Genomic DNA, 16669 nt, shown 5'->3' with positions numbered 1-16669 from the left:
GGAGCTGCATTTCATTGATGGTATCATGAACTGAACAATGTACTGCTCTATACTGAAGGAGAAGATGCTGCCATCACTCCATGCACTTGGTCGTCGTGCACTTTTTCAAAACGACAATGATCCAAAACATACATCTAAATCTACTGTTGCATTTCTGAAGAACAGAGTGAAGGTGATTGAATGGCCAAGTATGTCTCCTGATCTGAACCCAATCAAACACCTGTGGATAATTCTGAAGCGACAAGTTGAGCATCACTCTATCACTCTTCATCCAGAATCCAGCATCCAGGCTCTAAGGCCTGGTGCACACCAAAAACCGCTAGCAGATCCGCAAAATGCTAGCAGATTTTGAAACGCTTTTTCTTATTTTTCTGTAGCGTTTCAGCTAGTGTTTTGCGGTTTTGTGTAGCGGTTTTGGTGTAGTAGATTTCAGATATTGTTACAGTAAAGCTGTTACTGAACAGCTTTTGTAACAAAAACGCCGGCAAAACCGCTCTGAACAGGCGTTTTTCAGAGCGGTTTGCGTTTTTCCTATACTTAAAGGGGTTCTGTGGGGGGTTGTGGAAGAGAAAAGCGGACACTTACCTTGGGCTTCTATCAGCCCGGTGCAGCGGTAATGTCCCACGCCGTCCTCCTCCCATCTGCGGTTCTCCGCCGCCAGCCGCCGGTCTAAGCGGCATGGGATCCAACTGCGGCTGCGCTAGAGTGGCCTCGCACCCGCTCGCTTCCGCCTGCGTCATCGGAAGCTTACTGCGCAAGCGCAGTACAATGCTCCGTTGTACTGCGCCTGCGCAGTAAGCCTCAGATGACGCGAGCAGAGGCACGGCAACGCGCATTATTCGTCTGTATGTCAGACGAATAATAGCCCGGTGCCGGCTGCGGGGAACGGCGGATGGGAGCAGGACGTCGTGGGACATTACCGCTGCATGGGGCTCATAGAAGCCCAAGGTAAGTGGCAGTTTTTCTCTTTAGAAACCCCCACAGAACCCCTTTAACATTGAGGCAGAAACGCATCCGCAATCCAAAATCTGCAGCAGCCCGGGAGTATGTGTTTCTGCAAAACGCCTCCCGCTCTGGTGTGCACCAGCCCATTAAAATACATTACCCTAGCAGATCCGCACCCGCAAGCGGATCGCAAACTGCAGCCGAACCGCTCTGGTGTGCACTAGGCCTAAAAGAGGTTATTCTTTAAGAATGGAAAAAGATAGATGTTGCAATGTCAATTCATTCCATGTCTAGAAGACTTGTTGCTGTCTTTAAAAATCTCGGTGGTCATACAAAACACTAGATGCAGTAGTTTTTGTTGTGGGGTGTATTCATTTTTGCTTCAACCAATTAGAGTAAAACTGAAGATTTTGTGATCTAAGTTATATTATTAACCTTAATTTCATGTTATGGAGTTAAACAAATGTTTAATAAAACTCAGCCTTGTGAAAATTGTGTCTACTAAATAATGTGTTGACTCTAATTTTAAACTGATATAGTTCTTATTTTCAAATGTTAACATGAAGTAAAATTAACGATAGAAAACAGTACTAGAGTGGCTTGAATTATAAAAGTACATTAGGGACATTATTAGAGGTGTAATACAGTGGTGCTTACTTTTGAGTGGTAGTGTTAGGTGTAGCAGTAGTAGGAGGGTTTGTGTTAGGTGTAGCGGCAGTAGGAGGGATAGTGTGAGATGTAACGGTAGTAGGAGGGTTATTAGTGTTACATGTAGCTGTAGTAGAGGGTTTGTGTTAGGTGTAGCAGTAGTAGGAGGGTTAGTGTTATCTGTAGCCGTAGTAGAGGATTTGTGTTAGGTGTTGTGATAGTAGTAGGGTTAGTGTTCGGTTTAGCAGCAGTAGGAGGGATAGTGTTAGCAGTAGTAGTAGTAGAAGGAGGGTTAGTGTTAAGTCTAGTGGTATTGGAAGGTTAGTGTTAGGTGTAGTGGTAGTAAGAGGGTTAGCGTTAGATGTAGCTGTAGTAGGAGGGTTAGTGTAAGATGTAGCAGTACTAGGAGTGATAATGTTAGGTGTAGGGGTAGTAGGAGGGATAGTGTTAGATGTAGCAGTAGTAGGAGGATTAGTGTTAGGTGCAGTTATAGTAGGAGGGTTTATGTTAGGTTTAGTGGTAGTAGGAGGAATAGTGTTAGGTATAGAGGTAGTAGGAGGATAGTGTTAGGTATAGGGGTAGTAGAAGGGATAGTGTTAGATGTAGCAGTAGTAGGAGTGTTAGTGTTAGGTGTAGCGGTAGTAGATAGGTTAGTATTAGATAAAGCAGTAGTTGAAGGATTTGTGTTAGGTGTAATGACACTTGGTTAGAGGGTTACCCTGTAGTGTAAAAGAAGGGATAAGGAGAGGAGTTTGACACAACCATTATATCAAAAACAGTATAATATCGCAATATAAAATTGTCAGCTATTAGCAATTCACACCAAACTCATTAGCATCTATACTAAATGTACGTGTGATACAGGCATGCATGTCTTAAATGTGTCTCTCTTTCTTATCTCAATTAGTTGGAAGTTACGCAATATGCATATTAACTGAATAGTACAGACCACCAAAAACTATTTTCCAAGCACAGACACCATGTGAGAGAGTTGTAAGCAGAGCAAAAGGTATGCTATGTTAGTGATTCAAACTATTCAAAGCACAGAAAGAGGTGATCATCACCACTATTCAGTAGACACAACACTACCCCAACATATGAAGGCGGGGCCCACGTGGGCCACTCTGCTCCTGGGGCCCTGCTGCAGCCTCTGCATCTCCTATTGCTACGCCACTGATCCAATCCATCGAGCTATGACTCACATTAGTCTTGCTTTTTTTCTGGTTTAATCGCCATTAGAAATATCTCTTCCTATTCTACCAGTTATCAATAAGCTTTCCATTAACGTCTTCACTCTCAGCACAATAAAAGCTAGGGAAAGAAGGGAAGGTGTTTATTTCACAGTTTAATCATCTTATTATTATTTTATAGGATTTCACAGCAGCATCCATGTCATTAATGTCTGCAGTGCACTCTGTAATAAATGTGAATTACGCCAGAGAAGTCATTCTCGGAATCCAATATTCTGTCCAATTTGCATAGTCTTGGCAGTTAAGCCATGAAAACCATAAACCATATAAAATGAAAGAGACAGATATGAAATCTTGGAGGGCCAGGAGAGGACACTATTTGCTTGAACCCTATTATTATAAAGACACTGGTGGCCCCCACACCTCCTCATTCTAATTGTTTGACATCTTTGGCAAATTATGATGCTCAGCTAAGCATAATGGTGGTTTTTCGAGGCATAAACTACTCGTTGTAATAATAATAGAGCTGCAACCCATCACATTTTCGAGCACTTCACATTTAATTTGTTTTAGTCAAGCTCTGGTGCAAATGGCTCGAATAGGAAAATTGTAGGTGACAACAGCTAAACAATGCAATGCCCACAGCACATCTGCTGTGAAAGTTATAATGAGAGCCGTACTATATTAAAAATAGATTTATGGCTGTCCCATGTGCACAGCCAGTGCGATTCACTATGCAATCAACGTTAAATATTCTATTAAATATTAGACTGTAGGAGATATATTTATATAATAATACCTAAAGGTGGCCACACACCATACAATTTTCATGCAATCTGACTGCACAATTTTTATACAATTTTACCAAAATTGATGTAGTATACCAGCACTTGGTGATTGATTGTACAGCCAGATTGCATCAAAATTGTATGGTGTGTGGCCACCTTAAAGAGACTCTGAAGTCTCATAAAATTCACCTTTTTATTTTAAAAATCTCTTTTACACCATTCTCCTAACTAAATCGCTGCATCCCCGCGGCTGAACACTAAGTAAATCCCCCAAACTCACAAAGACTTTCTTGGTCGTGGATTTTGCTGCTGTAGGAGGCAGAGCTTTCAGCCGCAGCTCTGCCTCCTTACACGTCAATCAGCGTGTATCTCCGCCTCTCCCCCGCCCCTCTCAGTGAAGGAAGACTGAGAGGGGCGGGCAGAGGCGGCGGTCCGGCGGTGATAGACGCGTGGAGATAGACGCTGATAGACGCCTCTCACAGAAGCGCTGCCCGGATTGCCCCCCGGGGAGTTTGGGGGGATTTCGTTAGATTACAGCCGCAGCGATGCAGCATTTTAATTAGGGCAATCATGTAAAAAGGTTTTTAAAATAAAAAGGTCAATTTAATGAGACTTCAGAGTCTCTTAAAAGAGGAACGGTTGCGAAATTCTTAAGTTTTAAAACACATACAAATAAGAGAAGTACATTTCTACTAGAGTAAAATGAGCCATAAATGACTTTTCTCCTATGTTGCTATCACTTACAGTAGGTAATAGAAATCTGACATTACGAACAGATTTTGGACTAACCTATCTTCTCATAGGGGGGTTCTCAGGGTTTTCTTTATTTCTAAAAGCACTTTAATGGCAGTTGCTCCGTCTAACTACCAAAATAGTGTGCAGTAAGCAGGGAGGCTGGCCAGCATCTTTGTATAAAGATTTTTCAGGGACAGGATTTATAAAGAACGAGCAGACCTTAGCCGGTTTAAAAACGGGCTCTAGGTCTGTGATTCCCCTCTACCACCACCACCTGTTAGTGTGCACGCGCACACCCGCCGCGCGTTCCCGCTGTGTGCGCTCCCGCCGCGCACACGTGCACACTCGCCCGCCCTCTCACATGCCCGCCCATGCCCGTCCTCCTGTGTGCGTGAGTCTGGGTCAGGGCCGGATTACCGACCAGGCAACAAAAGCAGTCGCTTGGGGCCCCATTCAGAGTCAAAGGGGCCCCATCAGCACATAAACCAGCCCTCGCCATCCTGTCAGCGGTGGCTGGTTGGTATAATGGTTAAAGGGACTCTGAGCAGTGCAGTAACTATGGAAAGATGCATATCATTTTAAAGTTCTCTTTCTCCTCTTTCCAATGATATATAAACCGTCGCCCTATAACTTTTAGTTTTAGCTATTTTCGCAATCGAAATCGCGGCCACGGCAATTTCGAACGCAAAAATAGCGAAAACTATAAGGCCTAGAGTAGCAGTTTATCTATCATTGGAAAGAGGAGAAAGAGAGCTTCAAAATGATATGCATCTTTCCATAGTTACATTGTATTACACAGGACGACTTTTCTCCAAAGTCGGCAGCTCGATTCAGCACAATGCAATGAAATATAAGGAACCCAGGGGGATATCATTACAAACATCATGCTGGTAGGTGTGAGGAGGATGTAATTAATTAGTTGTGGGTATGCTTAAAGGCATACCCACAGGCACTGCTCGGAGTCCCTTTAAGGGCTCTGCCTCTGACACAGGAGACCAGGGTTCGAATCTCGGCTCTGCCTGTTCAGTAAGCCAGCACCTATTCAGTAGGAGACCTTAGGCAAGTCTCTCTAACACTGCTACTGCCTATAGGGCGCGTCCTAGTGGCTGCAGCTCTGGCGCTTTGAGTCCGCCAGGAGAAAAGCGCGATATAAATGTTATTTGTCTTGTCTTGTCAAATGATGCCGTGTACTGCTGATTGTCTTCAGAGCCAGGCTCTCCTCCTAGGTCCCCCTCCTGCTACTGTGCACTCTGCCTCTGCCCCCTCCTCCCTCCCTGCCCACAGAGAACCACAGCTGCAGCAAGAATGACAGCAGATGGCAAACGCTCACTCACCTATCCATGATCCAAGCGATAGAGATCCCGTCATCTGAAACCCATCTGTCTCTTCTACAGTGCAGCCAATCGCTCTGAACTCCCTGATTCTCAGATCAGACAGGAAGTAGAAAGTAGTAATAGTAATAGTAACAGAGCGGCAGCACTCTAGAGGAGACAGATGGGCTCCGGATGTTGGGACCTCTATTGCTTGGATCGCAATAGGTGAATGTGAGTCATCTGGTGCTGTCATTCTACCCCGCTGCGGCTGCCTTCTCTGCTGGACTATCGTATTCACTGGGATGGAGGCTGCATGGTGGCTGTCTAGTTTGGGAGGAAATCGGTTGTTCGGTGGTGGGGGTGGTTATGTAATTCTGTCTGGGGAATGGCTTCCGGTTTGGCGGTGTCCAGAGCTTTCTGCTATTGCCAGGCTGGAGATGCAGGGGGAAAGTGCTGCTGCTGTGATATCTGGCGCCCTCTTCACAGGGGTGCCCCAGCCCCTGAGTGCAAATGTCCCAGCCATTCATCTCTCACTCTGCATTTTGCCGCTGCTATTCCCTGCATTGTGCACCCACAGAGGAAAGTGGGCTGTTGCCCATAGCAACCAGTAGCTCGGCTGCCCCGGTGTGTGCGGCATGTTGCTGTGCAGCTGCATCTTCTGATTCTATTACGACATGATGGGGGGCCCAAATCAGTTACTTTGCTTAGGGCCCCATTTAGCCTTAATCCGGCTCTGGGCTGGGTCCGTGCTGCGCACGTGTGTAGTAGAAAAAAGCACGGACCCAGCTACACAGAGACAACTGTCCCTGCTGTACGCAGGGACAGTTGCCTATTATTATATAGGATAAAGGCCATGCTCAGAATCCCCTATGGAAAGATGGACTAGCCCAAAACCTGTCGGTAATGTCAAATTTCTACTACCTACTGTAAGTGACAGCGACATAGGAGAGAAGTTATTTATGGCTCATTTTACTCTGCATAAAATGTACTTCTTATTTGTACGCGTTTTAAATTTTAAGAGTTTCGCGAAAGTTCCTCTTTTAAGTGTCTCTGCATCCTGTCCTTGTGTGTGTGTGTGTGTGTGTCCCTGCTTCCAGACCTGACAGTTTGCTGTCTGTGAACCTCATTGCATTGTCGGAATTAACAGCTTTTTCCAACTGCCCAGCAAGCAGCATCTCCCCGTGTGCATATACTCTGGACAGCGATGAGGGGTGGGCAATCGGGACACGTATGTACTGTCTGTGCACATATTGCAGGAGGGGGGATTAGGGGAGCTAGCGGCTGTGGCCTAGCACCCCCGTTTTTAATGGGTGGGCCCTTTTACTAGTATATATATATATATAGATAGATAGATAGATAGATAGATAGATATAGTCAGGTCCATAAATATTGGGACTTCTACACAATTCTAACATTTTTGGCTCTATACACAGCCACAATTTGAAATTAAGCAAACATGACAAAAATGACAAAAAACAATATTATCTGCTCTATTCAGCCAAATGCTTCAGAACTCATTGGAAGGCGCTTCACAGTGCAGATAGACAATGACCCAAAGCATACTGCAAAAGCAACCAAAGAGTTTTTGAAGGGAAAGAAGTGGAATGCTATGCAATGGCCAAATCAATCACCTGACCTGAATGCGATTGAGCATGCATTTCACTTGCTGAAGGCAAAACTGAAGGGAAAATGCCCCAAGAACAAGCAGCAACTGAAGACAGTTGCAGTCGAGACCTGGCAGAGCATCACCAGGGATGAAACCCAGCATCTGGTAATGTTTATGTAATCCAGACTTCAGGCTGTAATTGATTAAAAGTTTGAAAGTTTGATTTATGATTATTATTCTGTCCCATTACTTTTGGTCCCTTAACAAGTGGGAGGCACATAAGCAAACTGTTGTAATTTCTACACCGTCCACCTGATTTGGATGTAAATACCCTCAAAATAAAGCTGATTGTCTGCAGTTAAAGCACACCATTTTCATCTCAGATTGTACAGCTAAGCAAATATTTTATTGTTTGCAGAACAGTAGTGATTTTTAGAGGATTATTCACTTCCCATTACAAATTCTCTGGTTGCTTATCCACTTCAGCCCACAGGCCATTTTACTCATATGTTCAACTTAGGTTCAACTTACAGTCACTTCTTAGACTAGCAGAAACTTTTACTGTCACATAGGACTGTTCACCACGGAAGGGGTCTTAAAGACAAAAAAAAACTCAAGAGGATATATGTGTGTATGTGACCTTAAAGTGAACCAAGCAACATTTTTAGCACCCAGGGCATCTCAATAGCAAAAAATGCATGCCAAAAATGTGGCTCATTATTAAAAAATACTTAAATTTTACCTTTTCTTTTTACATTCTGAGCTGTGCCCGACCTCAGAAATTTCAGGCAGATAAGGACTGATGTGATTATTTTATTGCACACATTAGTAGAGAGCAAACAAAAGCTTTCATCAACAGGGGGGGGGGGCGGTGGAGAGATAGGACACTATTCTATAAGGAGTTTAGAGAAGCCACAGATGCTATCACACCCTAAATAAATAATGCGCATGTAGAAGGGGAGGGGGGTACATGACAGCTCCTACAGCTATTAGAAACCAGGACAAACTGCAGAAAAAAGTGGCACTTGGATCCCTTTCATTTTAATTCTCAGTGACATAAACAGCTTCTTTGTGTGCATGGGCTGATTTACACAGGCTTCTGCAGGATAGCTGCCGCTTTTCTGCCGCCGAGAGGAACCCTATGGGGACACCAGGGCCACCATCAGAAATGTTTGGGCCCCATACTGGGCAAACCCACATGGCGAATCACAATCTTTGAAGGCCTGACACACTAGGGTCCATGTGTCCGCTGTTCATGCACTGCCATGGCTGGGAGAGTTCTGCATATGAAAGAAAGGATAACCGGGTCTCCCCGTAGACCCGGTTATCCTTTCTTTGATGTGACACTTACTTACACTGCAGTGGATCCTAGTGTATACTGGTTGACTCCCTGGTAATATACTTTGCGGTTGAGCCTGTGGTCTATTGCTACTGATCCTAGAGTTCTGCATATGCTCAGTTTGTTAATACTGTAACTGCTCTAGCACAGAACACTCCCAGCTAAGGGAGCACAATGAAGGAGGCACGCGGCCTGGAACAGTGCATGCCCAGTGCCCAGCAACCCAGCTTGTTTGTGTGGACTTCATAAGAGCAGAACAGATTGGACTGAAAGGGTATAGAGGGAGCTGACAGACTACAGTGTGCTGGAAGGAGCCCCGGGTAAGTAAAAATGATTTCTCCAATTCATCTCAGGTTTACTGACTAACTGACTAAGGTAACTCCTGGATGAGCCTTCCAGCCCCTCTCATCACATTAATTGGCTGCCAGCAGGACAGACATGGACAGACACAGACTGCAACTGGAGCTCATGTGTGGCACTGTTCACAGGGCCCCAGATTCACACGGGCCCCATACAGCAGTCCCCCATTGTGATGCCCTGCAGGCGGCACTGGGAGACACGGAACTGCACAACATGTAGCATCCAAGATGAAACGACGGGATTGATCATGGCATTTATGTGAGCAATGTCAAAAAGCTATCACCATAGTTTACAAATTGTTTCCATTTAGTTGATGTTTTTGATCCCTTTCGAACTAGGCTTTCATCGCATGTCAAAAACGCCATGTTTACCGCCAGCCTGAGCCACCACGTAGGATTACAAGGGTTTTTTTTACACTGTGGGACATTCTTTTACCATTGCGTTGCATTGATTATGTATCTTCCAGTCTGAACAAAAGTGGTTGCTAGGCGAGGTTTCTCCCCCTATCTCCGGTAAATGCTGTATCTCTGTTACAATTACAACTGCTTATAAATACATTTAACAAAAGATCAGAAGTTCAGTTCACTCGCAACAACTGCAGTTACTCTGATAATGAATAAATGTGTCATCTACTAAAAGCCTTTAAATGTTATAATGAACTATATTATACTCACATAATTTGAGGCAAGATCCGGGTGAAGGTAATCTATTCCTGAAACAAAAAGACACTTGTTAAACAAGTACTGAAGAAGAGCCCAGTTTTGGATTCTATAGATAACTGGAAGAAAGACAGTTAGATGGGACTTGAGAGAGGGGCAGGGCTGGCACTGCCATTGAGGCTAAGGGGGCAATTGCCTCAGGGCTCAAACCGCTCCAGGAACCCCATCAGACCCCCCAGGTGGTCTCCCCCTGACTGCTCCCCGTATCTCCTGTATGTTCTGTAGCTGAGCTGCCTTGTAGTAACTCACTTGTCCCGGCAGCTGCTACGTCCAGATCTCCATCTTCAGCCATGCTGCCTGCCTCTTCTCTATGCCTGGTGCATGCTATTTACACATAACATAGTAGACGAGGCTGAAGACAGAGATCAGAATAGAGCAGCTGCTGGGACAGGTGCGTTATTATAAGGCAGTTCAGCTACAGAACATGTGGGGGCCACAGGGAGCAGCTGGGGGGGGGGGGAGACCACCTGGGGGTCTGGCGGTCAGTTCCTATGCAGTAAGGAGTTCAAGACTTCCTAACACTGTAGGGTGGTCTCTTGAGCGTGTCCCAGTGGTTGCAGCTCTTATGCACTTTGAGTCAGACAGGAGAAAAGTGCTATACAAATGTTTGGATTATTATTTACTTTTGGCCAGTGGTCCCCGTGTAACTTAAACCGGCCCTGTAGAGGAGTAAAAGCTCATACACACATCCAACAAATGCGCCCGATTGTCGTCTAATTTTGGTCTGTTGGACAACGATCAGGCGTGTGTACGCATGGCAAAGGACTAGACGAGTGACTGATAACAGGCAGTTCATCCAATCCAACCAGCGGATCAACTTAAAGGACTGTTGGGCTGATATTGTGCAGTTGGCCACGTGTGTACAATTGGTTTGAGGGACGTGCACTTGCTTTGAATGCATACAGTGTTGTGCAGTCCGTAGTATCGCTTGCATGCGCAGTATGTAAATGAGTTGGTCATTCAGCTGATTGATGTGCGTCTTGCAAACAGTTTGTCCTGAGCAGGGCCGGCCTTAGGTTTCACAGCGCCCTGAGCGTAGCTAGATTTTGGTGCCCCCCCCCATTTATCCTAGACCGAAACCAGCAGCATATGAGGAGAGGACAGGTAATGCTAAGTGCACTGTGCACCAGGACGCATTGAACATTAGGGGGAACAGCATACCTTCCAACTTTTTGAGATGAGAAAGAGGGACACTTAAGCCATGCCCCTGCCACACCCCTGAACACGCTCCCGACACACCCCTTGTCATGAATACCATGAAGATTTCATAAGACAAATTTGTTGTTTTATAACTCAAACGACACTGGTCCTTTCTATCCTGGTTCATTTTCCTGCATATTAACTTTAGAAAATTAGAAATAGATCAATTTAAAGGATGGGAATAAAGTTTAGAGTCAATCATACACATTTTTCAGCAAATACAAATATTTACATAGAAAGAGGGACAAAGTCCTGAAAGAGGGACAAATGAGAAGGAAAGAGGGACAGAGGGACAGGGCTCCCAAAGAGGGACTGTCTCTCTGAAAAAAGGGACAGTTGGGAGCTATGGGGAACAGATCGGTGGTTTTGTCACATTTGTGGCTCATCCCGATATTGCTTGCCTTTACTGCTGCACACCTCATTGACCACAACTGCCCGACATCTTGCAGTATGTACGACCAATTCATATGATCAATTTCAGCCTGAAATTAGTCGCATACTCGATTAGGCATGCACTTTGCAGCACCAATTTTCATCCAATTCGATTCTAATAATCAAATTGGATTGTCGATCGGCCACCATGTCGCCTGATGTATGGCCACTTTAAGACCTTCCTAATACAAAAAATTAAGCAGCAATTATAGATTAAGTTAAGTGCAAGCTAGAGTGAGCACTGAGCAGAGCAAAGGGCAGGTCAGAGAGACTGAATAGTGGTAGGAAGGGGGGTGAGCTGCTTACACAAAGTGTGCACGGCTGTCCTCAGTGCAGAATGTCCCTCCTTCCTGACACTTCACTACTTTTTAAGATAAAGATCTGGTCAGGGTGTAATGAGAGAGGAGCTGCTGCTGGGGTGTCAGGTCAGCAAGGGAGGTCAGGTGACTCCTCTGAAGTAACATTCCAGTCCTTAGCCATAAGCTGCTGCGTAGCATCAACACACAGACACGTCTGACAAAGGCTGTGTCCTGTGTGTGCTGTGAACAAAGCCGGGCGACTGGTGACATGTACTCACTCTTTCTTCTGGAAAGTGTCTCCCCAGCGCCCATTGCCGCCCAACGGCTTTCTTTTCTTCGCTGTTCTCTCCTCCCTAACATTTATCAGCAGACACACGTGCTCGGTGCTCTCCAGCCTGGCCGGGGATCACATGGGACTCAGCAGCCAATGAGAGATGAGTGAGCCTCACTCCTCTCTCTCACTGGCTGCCCGGCCCCATGTGATACTCAGCCTGGCTAGGAGCGTCTGTGTATCTCTGACCGTAAACACTCTGCTGCCATTGAAAACATTCGGGGCACTGACGGTGGGCAATCAGAGGCACTACCCTTGTTCCAAGCCCCTAGCGACGTCTATGCGGCCAGGGCAGTTGAATGCGCCCCCCTAGAAGCCGGCGCCCTGAGCGACCGCTCCAGTCGCTCAGGTCAAAGGCCGGCCATGGTCCTGAGGTCGGTCATGTTGAGGAGTTGGTCATGCACTTTGTTGGACGTGTGTATGAGTTGAGTGCTTTTGGCTGGAGGACTTACAAATTCAGTTGTCTGCACAACTAATAGAGGTGTTCAATGAGATGCTACATGCAACCTCAATGCAAATTATATGTAGTTTTGCATTGGGGCAGTCCAAGGGTAGGCAATGGAACATTGAGGGGCCCCATAAAAATTTTGTTGGGGGGGTGCATGAATTCTAATTACACCACTGGCTATAGAGGAGACTTTCCTAGCCTGGTGGATACCACAGTCACCTAACCCTAGAACTGGTCCAACCAGTGATGAATGTCCTATATAATAGGAAACAGAGCAATAAACATACAAAAAGGTGTACATACATTCAAAATGTAAACAAAATGTAAACGTACACCTTTATGGGTCTTTTATTTGAATTTATGGATACATATATGCTTAAAAGGCAATATTGTGGAAAAATACATGCTGATCCTTTCCAATTACGGCCTAATTTCTCTTAATACAAATGGGATATCTGCCAAATTAAAACCGCTAGATAATAGAGTCTGAAAAAAACGACAAAGCTACTCTAGGGTGTTTCTCGAATACATTTTGAAAGCATTCATCTTCTGTAATAGACATTCATTGAAGTGCTTACCATCGTCCATAATTGCTATGGTAACGCCTTTCCCCGTGTAGCCCAACTCCCAGGCTTCCGCTACATTCAGATCTAGACCTGGAGTCCCATCTGCTTGACCCGTGTTGATCTGATAAATCAAATTAAAAGAATGATATGATGTGACATAAGAGGAAAGAGCATCTACATAGAATGATATGATCACTCTTCCAATGCATATGGGTAGGTCATAATCATCTAAAACCAGCATTCATGATTTGGTACACACATCTCAAAAACCATCATTACTGTAATTTAACATAGCACAGATGTGGCATGCCATATCAAGATATTAAATACACCTTATGTTCAAACAGAACTCTGCCCCACCTCTCTTGTAATTAACATGGCAGATGTAACTGTAGAGGAATTACAGAGGCAGCAGTACATGACTAACAACCAAGCTTTTGGTTTAGCTGAAAGTACTCACATGAACGGATTAAAAGTAAGGGGTGTGTAACCATAGCTACAGAAAAGCCGTACACCTCTGTTTTGGGGGTGAGCAGTACAAGGAACCCAACATTATCTGGCTGCACAATTACTGTATATGTCCAGTTATCAGTATCAACTGACAGTAATTCTGGGCCTAATGTCTATATACACAACCATGGCACCCCATCAGACTTTGACAAAAACAAAACATTGTCTTCATTAACCTTTTCCGGATGTAGCTAGTTGAAATGTTTGCCCTGTTTGAGACCCGTTATCCCTTCCAGGGCATACATTTCAATGACCATGCTGCACACTCCCGCCGCTACTGCTGATTGCGCCGATCTATCATCGTGGAATGCAATTGGCTCACAGTGATCACAGGGTTAGGACTCTTGACCGGCCCACGGAGCAAGTCAGCTATCATAGTGATGGCAGAGTGAGTGGGCTTCAGCGAAGGGAGAGCGGCGCTAACAATGAGAACGATGGGTCTATGCGGCGTGACGTCAGTGAGCCCCGTTTTTGTAACACCAGTCTTTGGTCCTTAAGGGGTCAGAGACTGCTGGAACTTAAGTGGTTAAGGAGATAAATGATTTTAAAATGAATATCAAGGTGGATTAGGAGGATGTTGTTGGGCCCCATTGGTGCAGAAACTGTGAGCTAGCACTGATATTAAACAGGTGACTAAAGTGGTCATTTATTGGATGCACATAATACATCACTGAATAGTCTTTTGACTTTAATAATGTAGATTAAAAGTTATATTTATTCAAATTATTTTAGCTTGGATGGGTGGCTAAATAAATCCTCAAAGTGATACATGCTGATTGTATGTGTGCACAATTTTAATATCCTATGATCCCTACATAATAAAACAGTTGTTTATTAATATTTTTTTAATCTGTAAAATTTTAACTGGCTGTCACATTCTATCACTAACCATCGGGGCATAAACATTTACATTTTCATTAATTGACATGCCATTTTTTCTATACATCATTGAAGGAGTTCAGAGATCTCTTTAGTGATTTATTTTAGGACAAAGGAATCACTTTAGTCATGCTATGACACTTTGGGTCACCAGTTAGTGTATTCCATCATCATGACAAAAGACAGAAATCAGTCCACCTCTTAATCACCACCTCCTACTCACATGAAAGCACCTGGTCTACAAGCACCTACTTCATTCAAAACAGAACTAAATATGACAAAATTTAACTTTTTGGGAGAAATTTTGTGTCACAATCTGACTTCAGCTGCGCTCCAGCGATGTAGAGTTGGTCTGCAGTAGCTGACGCAGACAGATGACTAGTTCCCGGCGTGCGGTTGGCATGTCCGTAAGTCCCGTGGGCTTAAATTTCATGGATGAACTTCCTCTGTGGTAACTAGGTGACACAGACACTCGGCTTTCACTCTCCGGCACCGACTCAGAGCCAGGAAGTGATTGACTAGCGCAGAGTCATTCACTAATGGCAGGCTGTGCATTCCAATGGCTGGCTGACTCAGTGGGGCTTCCTGATTGGCAGCTGGCAGTATTTAAACCTGGATGACACAGTTATAAGTTGCCTGTAGTAGCGGTAAATCACTAAAGCTAGCTGCTAGGTGTACCTTTGCTTCTCTTGCCTATTACCTTGCCTGAAACTTGCCTGTATACCTGACTATCCTTCTGATTGCTCTGCTCACCAACATTGTGGTCTGGCTATTTGACAAGTGAGACCAGCACTTGTGAGACTGGACATAATTGCTGCACGAACATCCATCTCAGCATCCATCTAGTGACTATTCTCTCTAGATCCATCTAGAAACTAGAGACTATCCTCCACACATGAACCAACAACAACAGAATTCCATGAGAAAATGCACAAACACATACTGCTAGTATGAAAAATAATCAATATTTATTAAAGGACGTATCCACAGTGTAATTTATAACAGAGCCTGTCACTGGTTGCAAACGGAGGCATATATCATGAATCAAAAATGAATAGGTATATGCAAAGTACTATCCTAGTGCAAGCTGCACAACTAGCATATGACACTCCTCAATACAAAATGCTTCTCCAAACACATGCATTATAATGGATGAGAGCGCCAAGGAAAATAATGTATAACGGCTGCTTACCACTTAAGGAATGCCAAAGAACCCCTGTGCAGAAGTGCCAGGCCTGACCTCACATGTATCACACCTCTCGGGTGCTTTCTCAGAGAAAGCATTCTCAGAGGAAGCCCCCGAGAGGTGCGATACATGTGAGGTCGGACCTGGCACTTCTGCACGGGGGTTCTTTGGCGTTCCTTAAAGTGGTATGAAACCCAGCATTTCTTCTTAGCGCTAAAAGATTATTTACGGCATATTATATACTACCACCATTTTTCTTTTTTACAAGAACAGCATTCAACTAGTTAAACACATGACTTACAAGCTCCCTACAGGGAAAGCTGGTCGCCTCTGAACTGGAGATAACATTATCTTGTGTTTACTTAATTGTATCAAGTGAGGAATGTAAACATTTTCTGGCAATTCAGACACTCCAGAACACAGACAGATACGCAGAAAACATTTCTAGGTACATTTACAACATGAATACACCAGTTATGAAAAAATGCAATGGCAGCTCTCAGAGCAAAAAAATTGTATTTTGGGAACTTGTAATTTCTAAATGAATAATAATACTTATGCACAAAAGCAAATATGATAACTGTATGGGATATAAAAAGTAGGAAAACATGTTTTTATTGAATATTATGTCAGAGTTTTATACCGCGTTAAGTGGTAAGCAGCCGTTATACATTATTTTGTTTATTATTTTCTCATTCATTATTACGCATTTGTTTGGAGAAACATTTTGAATTGAGGAGTGTCATATGCTAGTTGTGCAGCTTGCCCTTGGATAGTACTTTGCATATACCTATATATGCCTGTGCTTGTAACCAGTAACTCTGTTTTCAATTACACTGTGGATACTTAATTTAATAAATATTGATTATTTTTCATACTAGCAGTATGTGTTTGTGCATTTTCTCAGCCATGGAATTCTGTTGATGTTGTTTGGTTTAGACTTACAGTATTTCCATGACCATGGATTGTTTAATGTGGCTCTATTTTGTTGTATATTATATCCTCCACACATGGTCTGAACCTGGATTTGGTGAGAAACACTGCACGGCTTGCTTCATGTTTATATGTTGCTGCATAGCCCGATAATGCTTGCTTATCTGTCCACCCTTACTGCTTGAAGCTTCACTAATGAACTGTGTCATTTGTGTCACACTTGTCACCATCATGAGTGGTTG

General features: G+C 44.1%; 1 protein-coding gene across 1 annotated transcript in view; it reads right to left on the bottom strand.

The window, feature by feature from the left end:
• Positions 1 to 16669, bottom strand: part of PCSK2 (proprotein convertase subtilisin/kexin type 2) — a 277467-nt gene that overhangs the window by 65887 nt on the left and 194911 nt on the right. The window contains exons 4-5 of the mRNA XM_068232302.1: positions 12932 to 13040; positions 9599 to 9636 (exon numbers count right to left, since the gene is read on the bottom strand). Coding sequence (XP_068088403.1) covers positions 9599 to 9636; positions 12932 to 13040 — 147 coding nt within the window. The remainder of the gene's footprint in view (positions 1 to 9598; positions 9637 to 12931; positions 13041 to 16669) is intronic.

This window comes from Hyperolius riggenbachi, chromosome 4 (assembly GCF_040937935.1).
Source record: "Hyperolius riggenbachi isolate aHypRig1 chromosome 4, aHypRig1.pri, whole genome shotgun sequence".
Taxonomy (NCBI): Eukaryota; Metazoa; Chordata; class Amphibia; order Anura; family Hyperoliidae; genus Hyperolius; species Hyperolius riggenbachi.
This window is presented reverse-complemented; position numbering and strand designations above follow the sequence as displayed.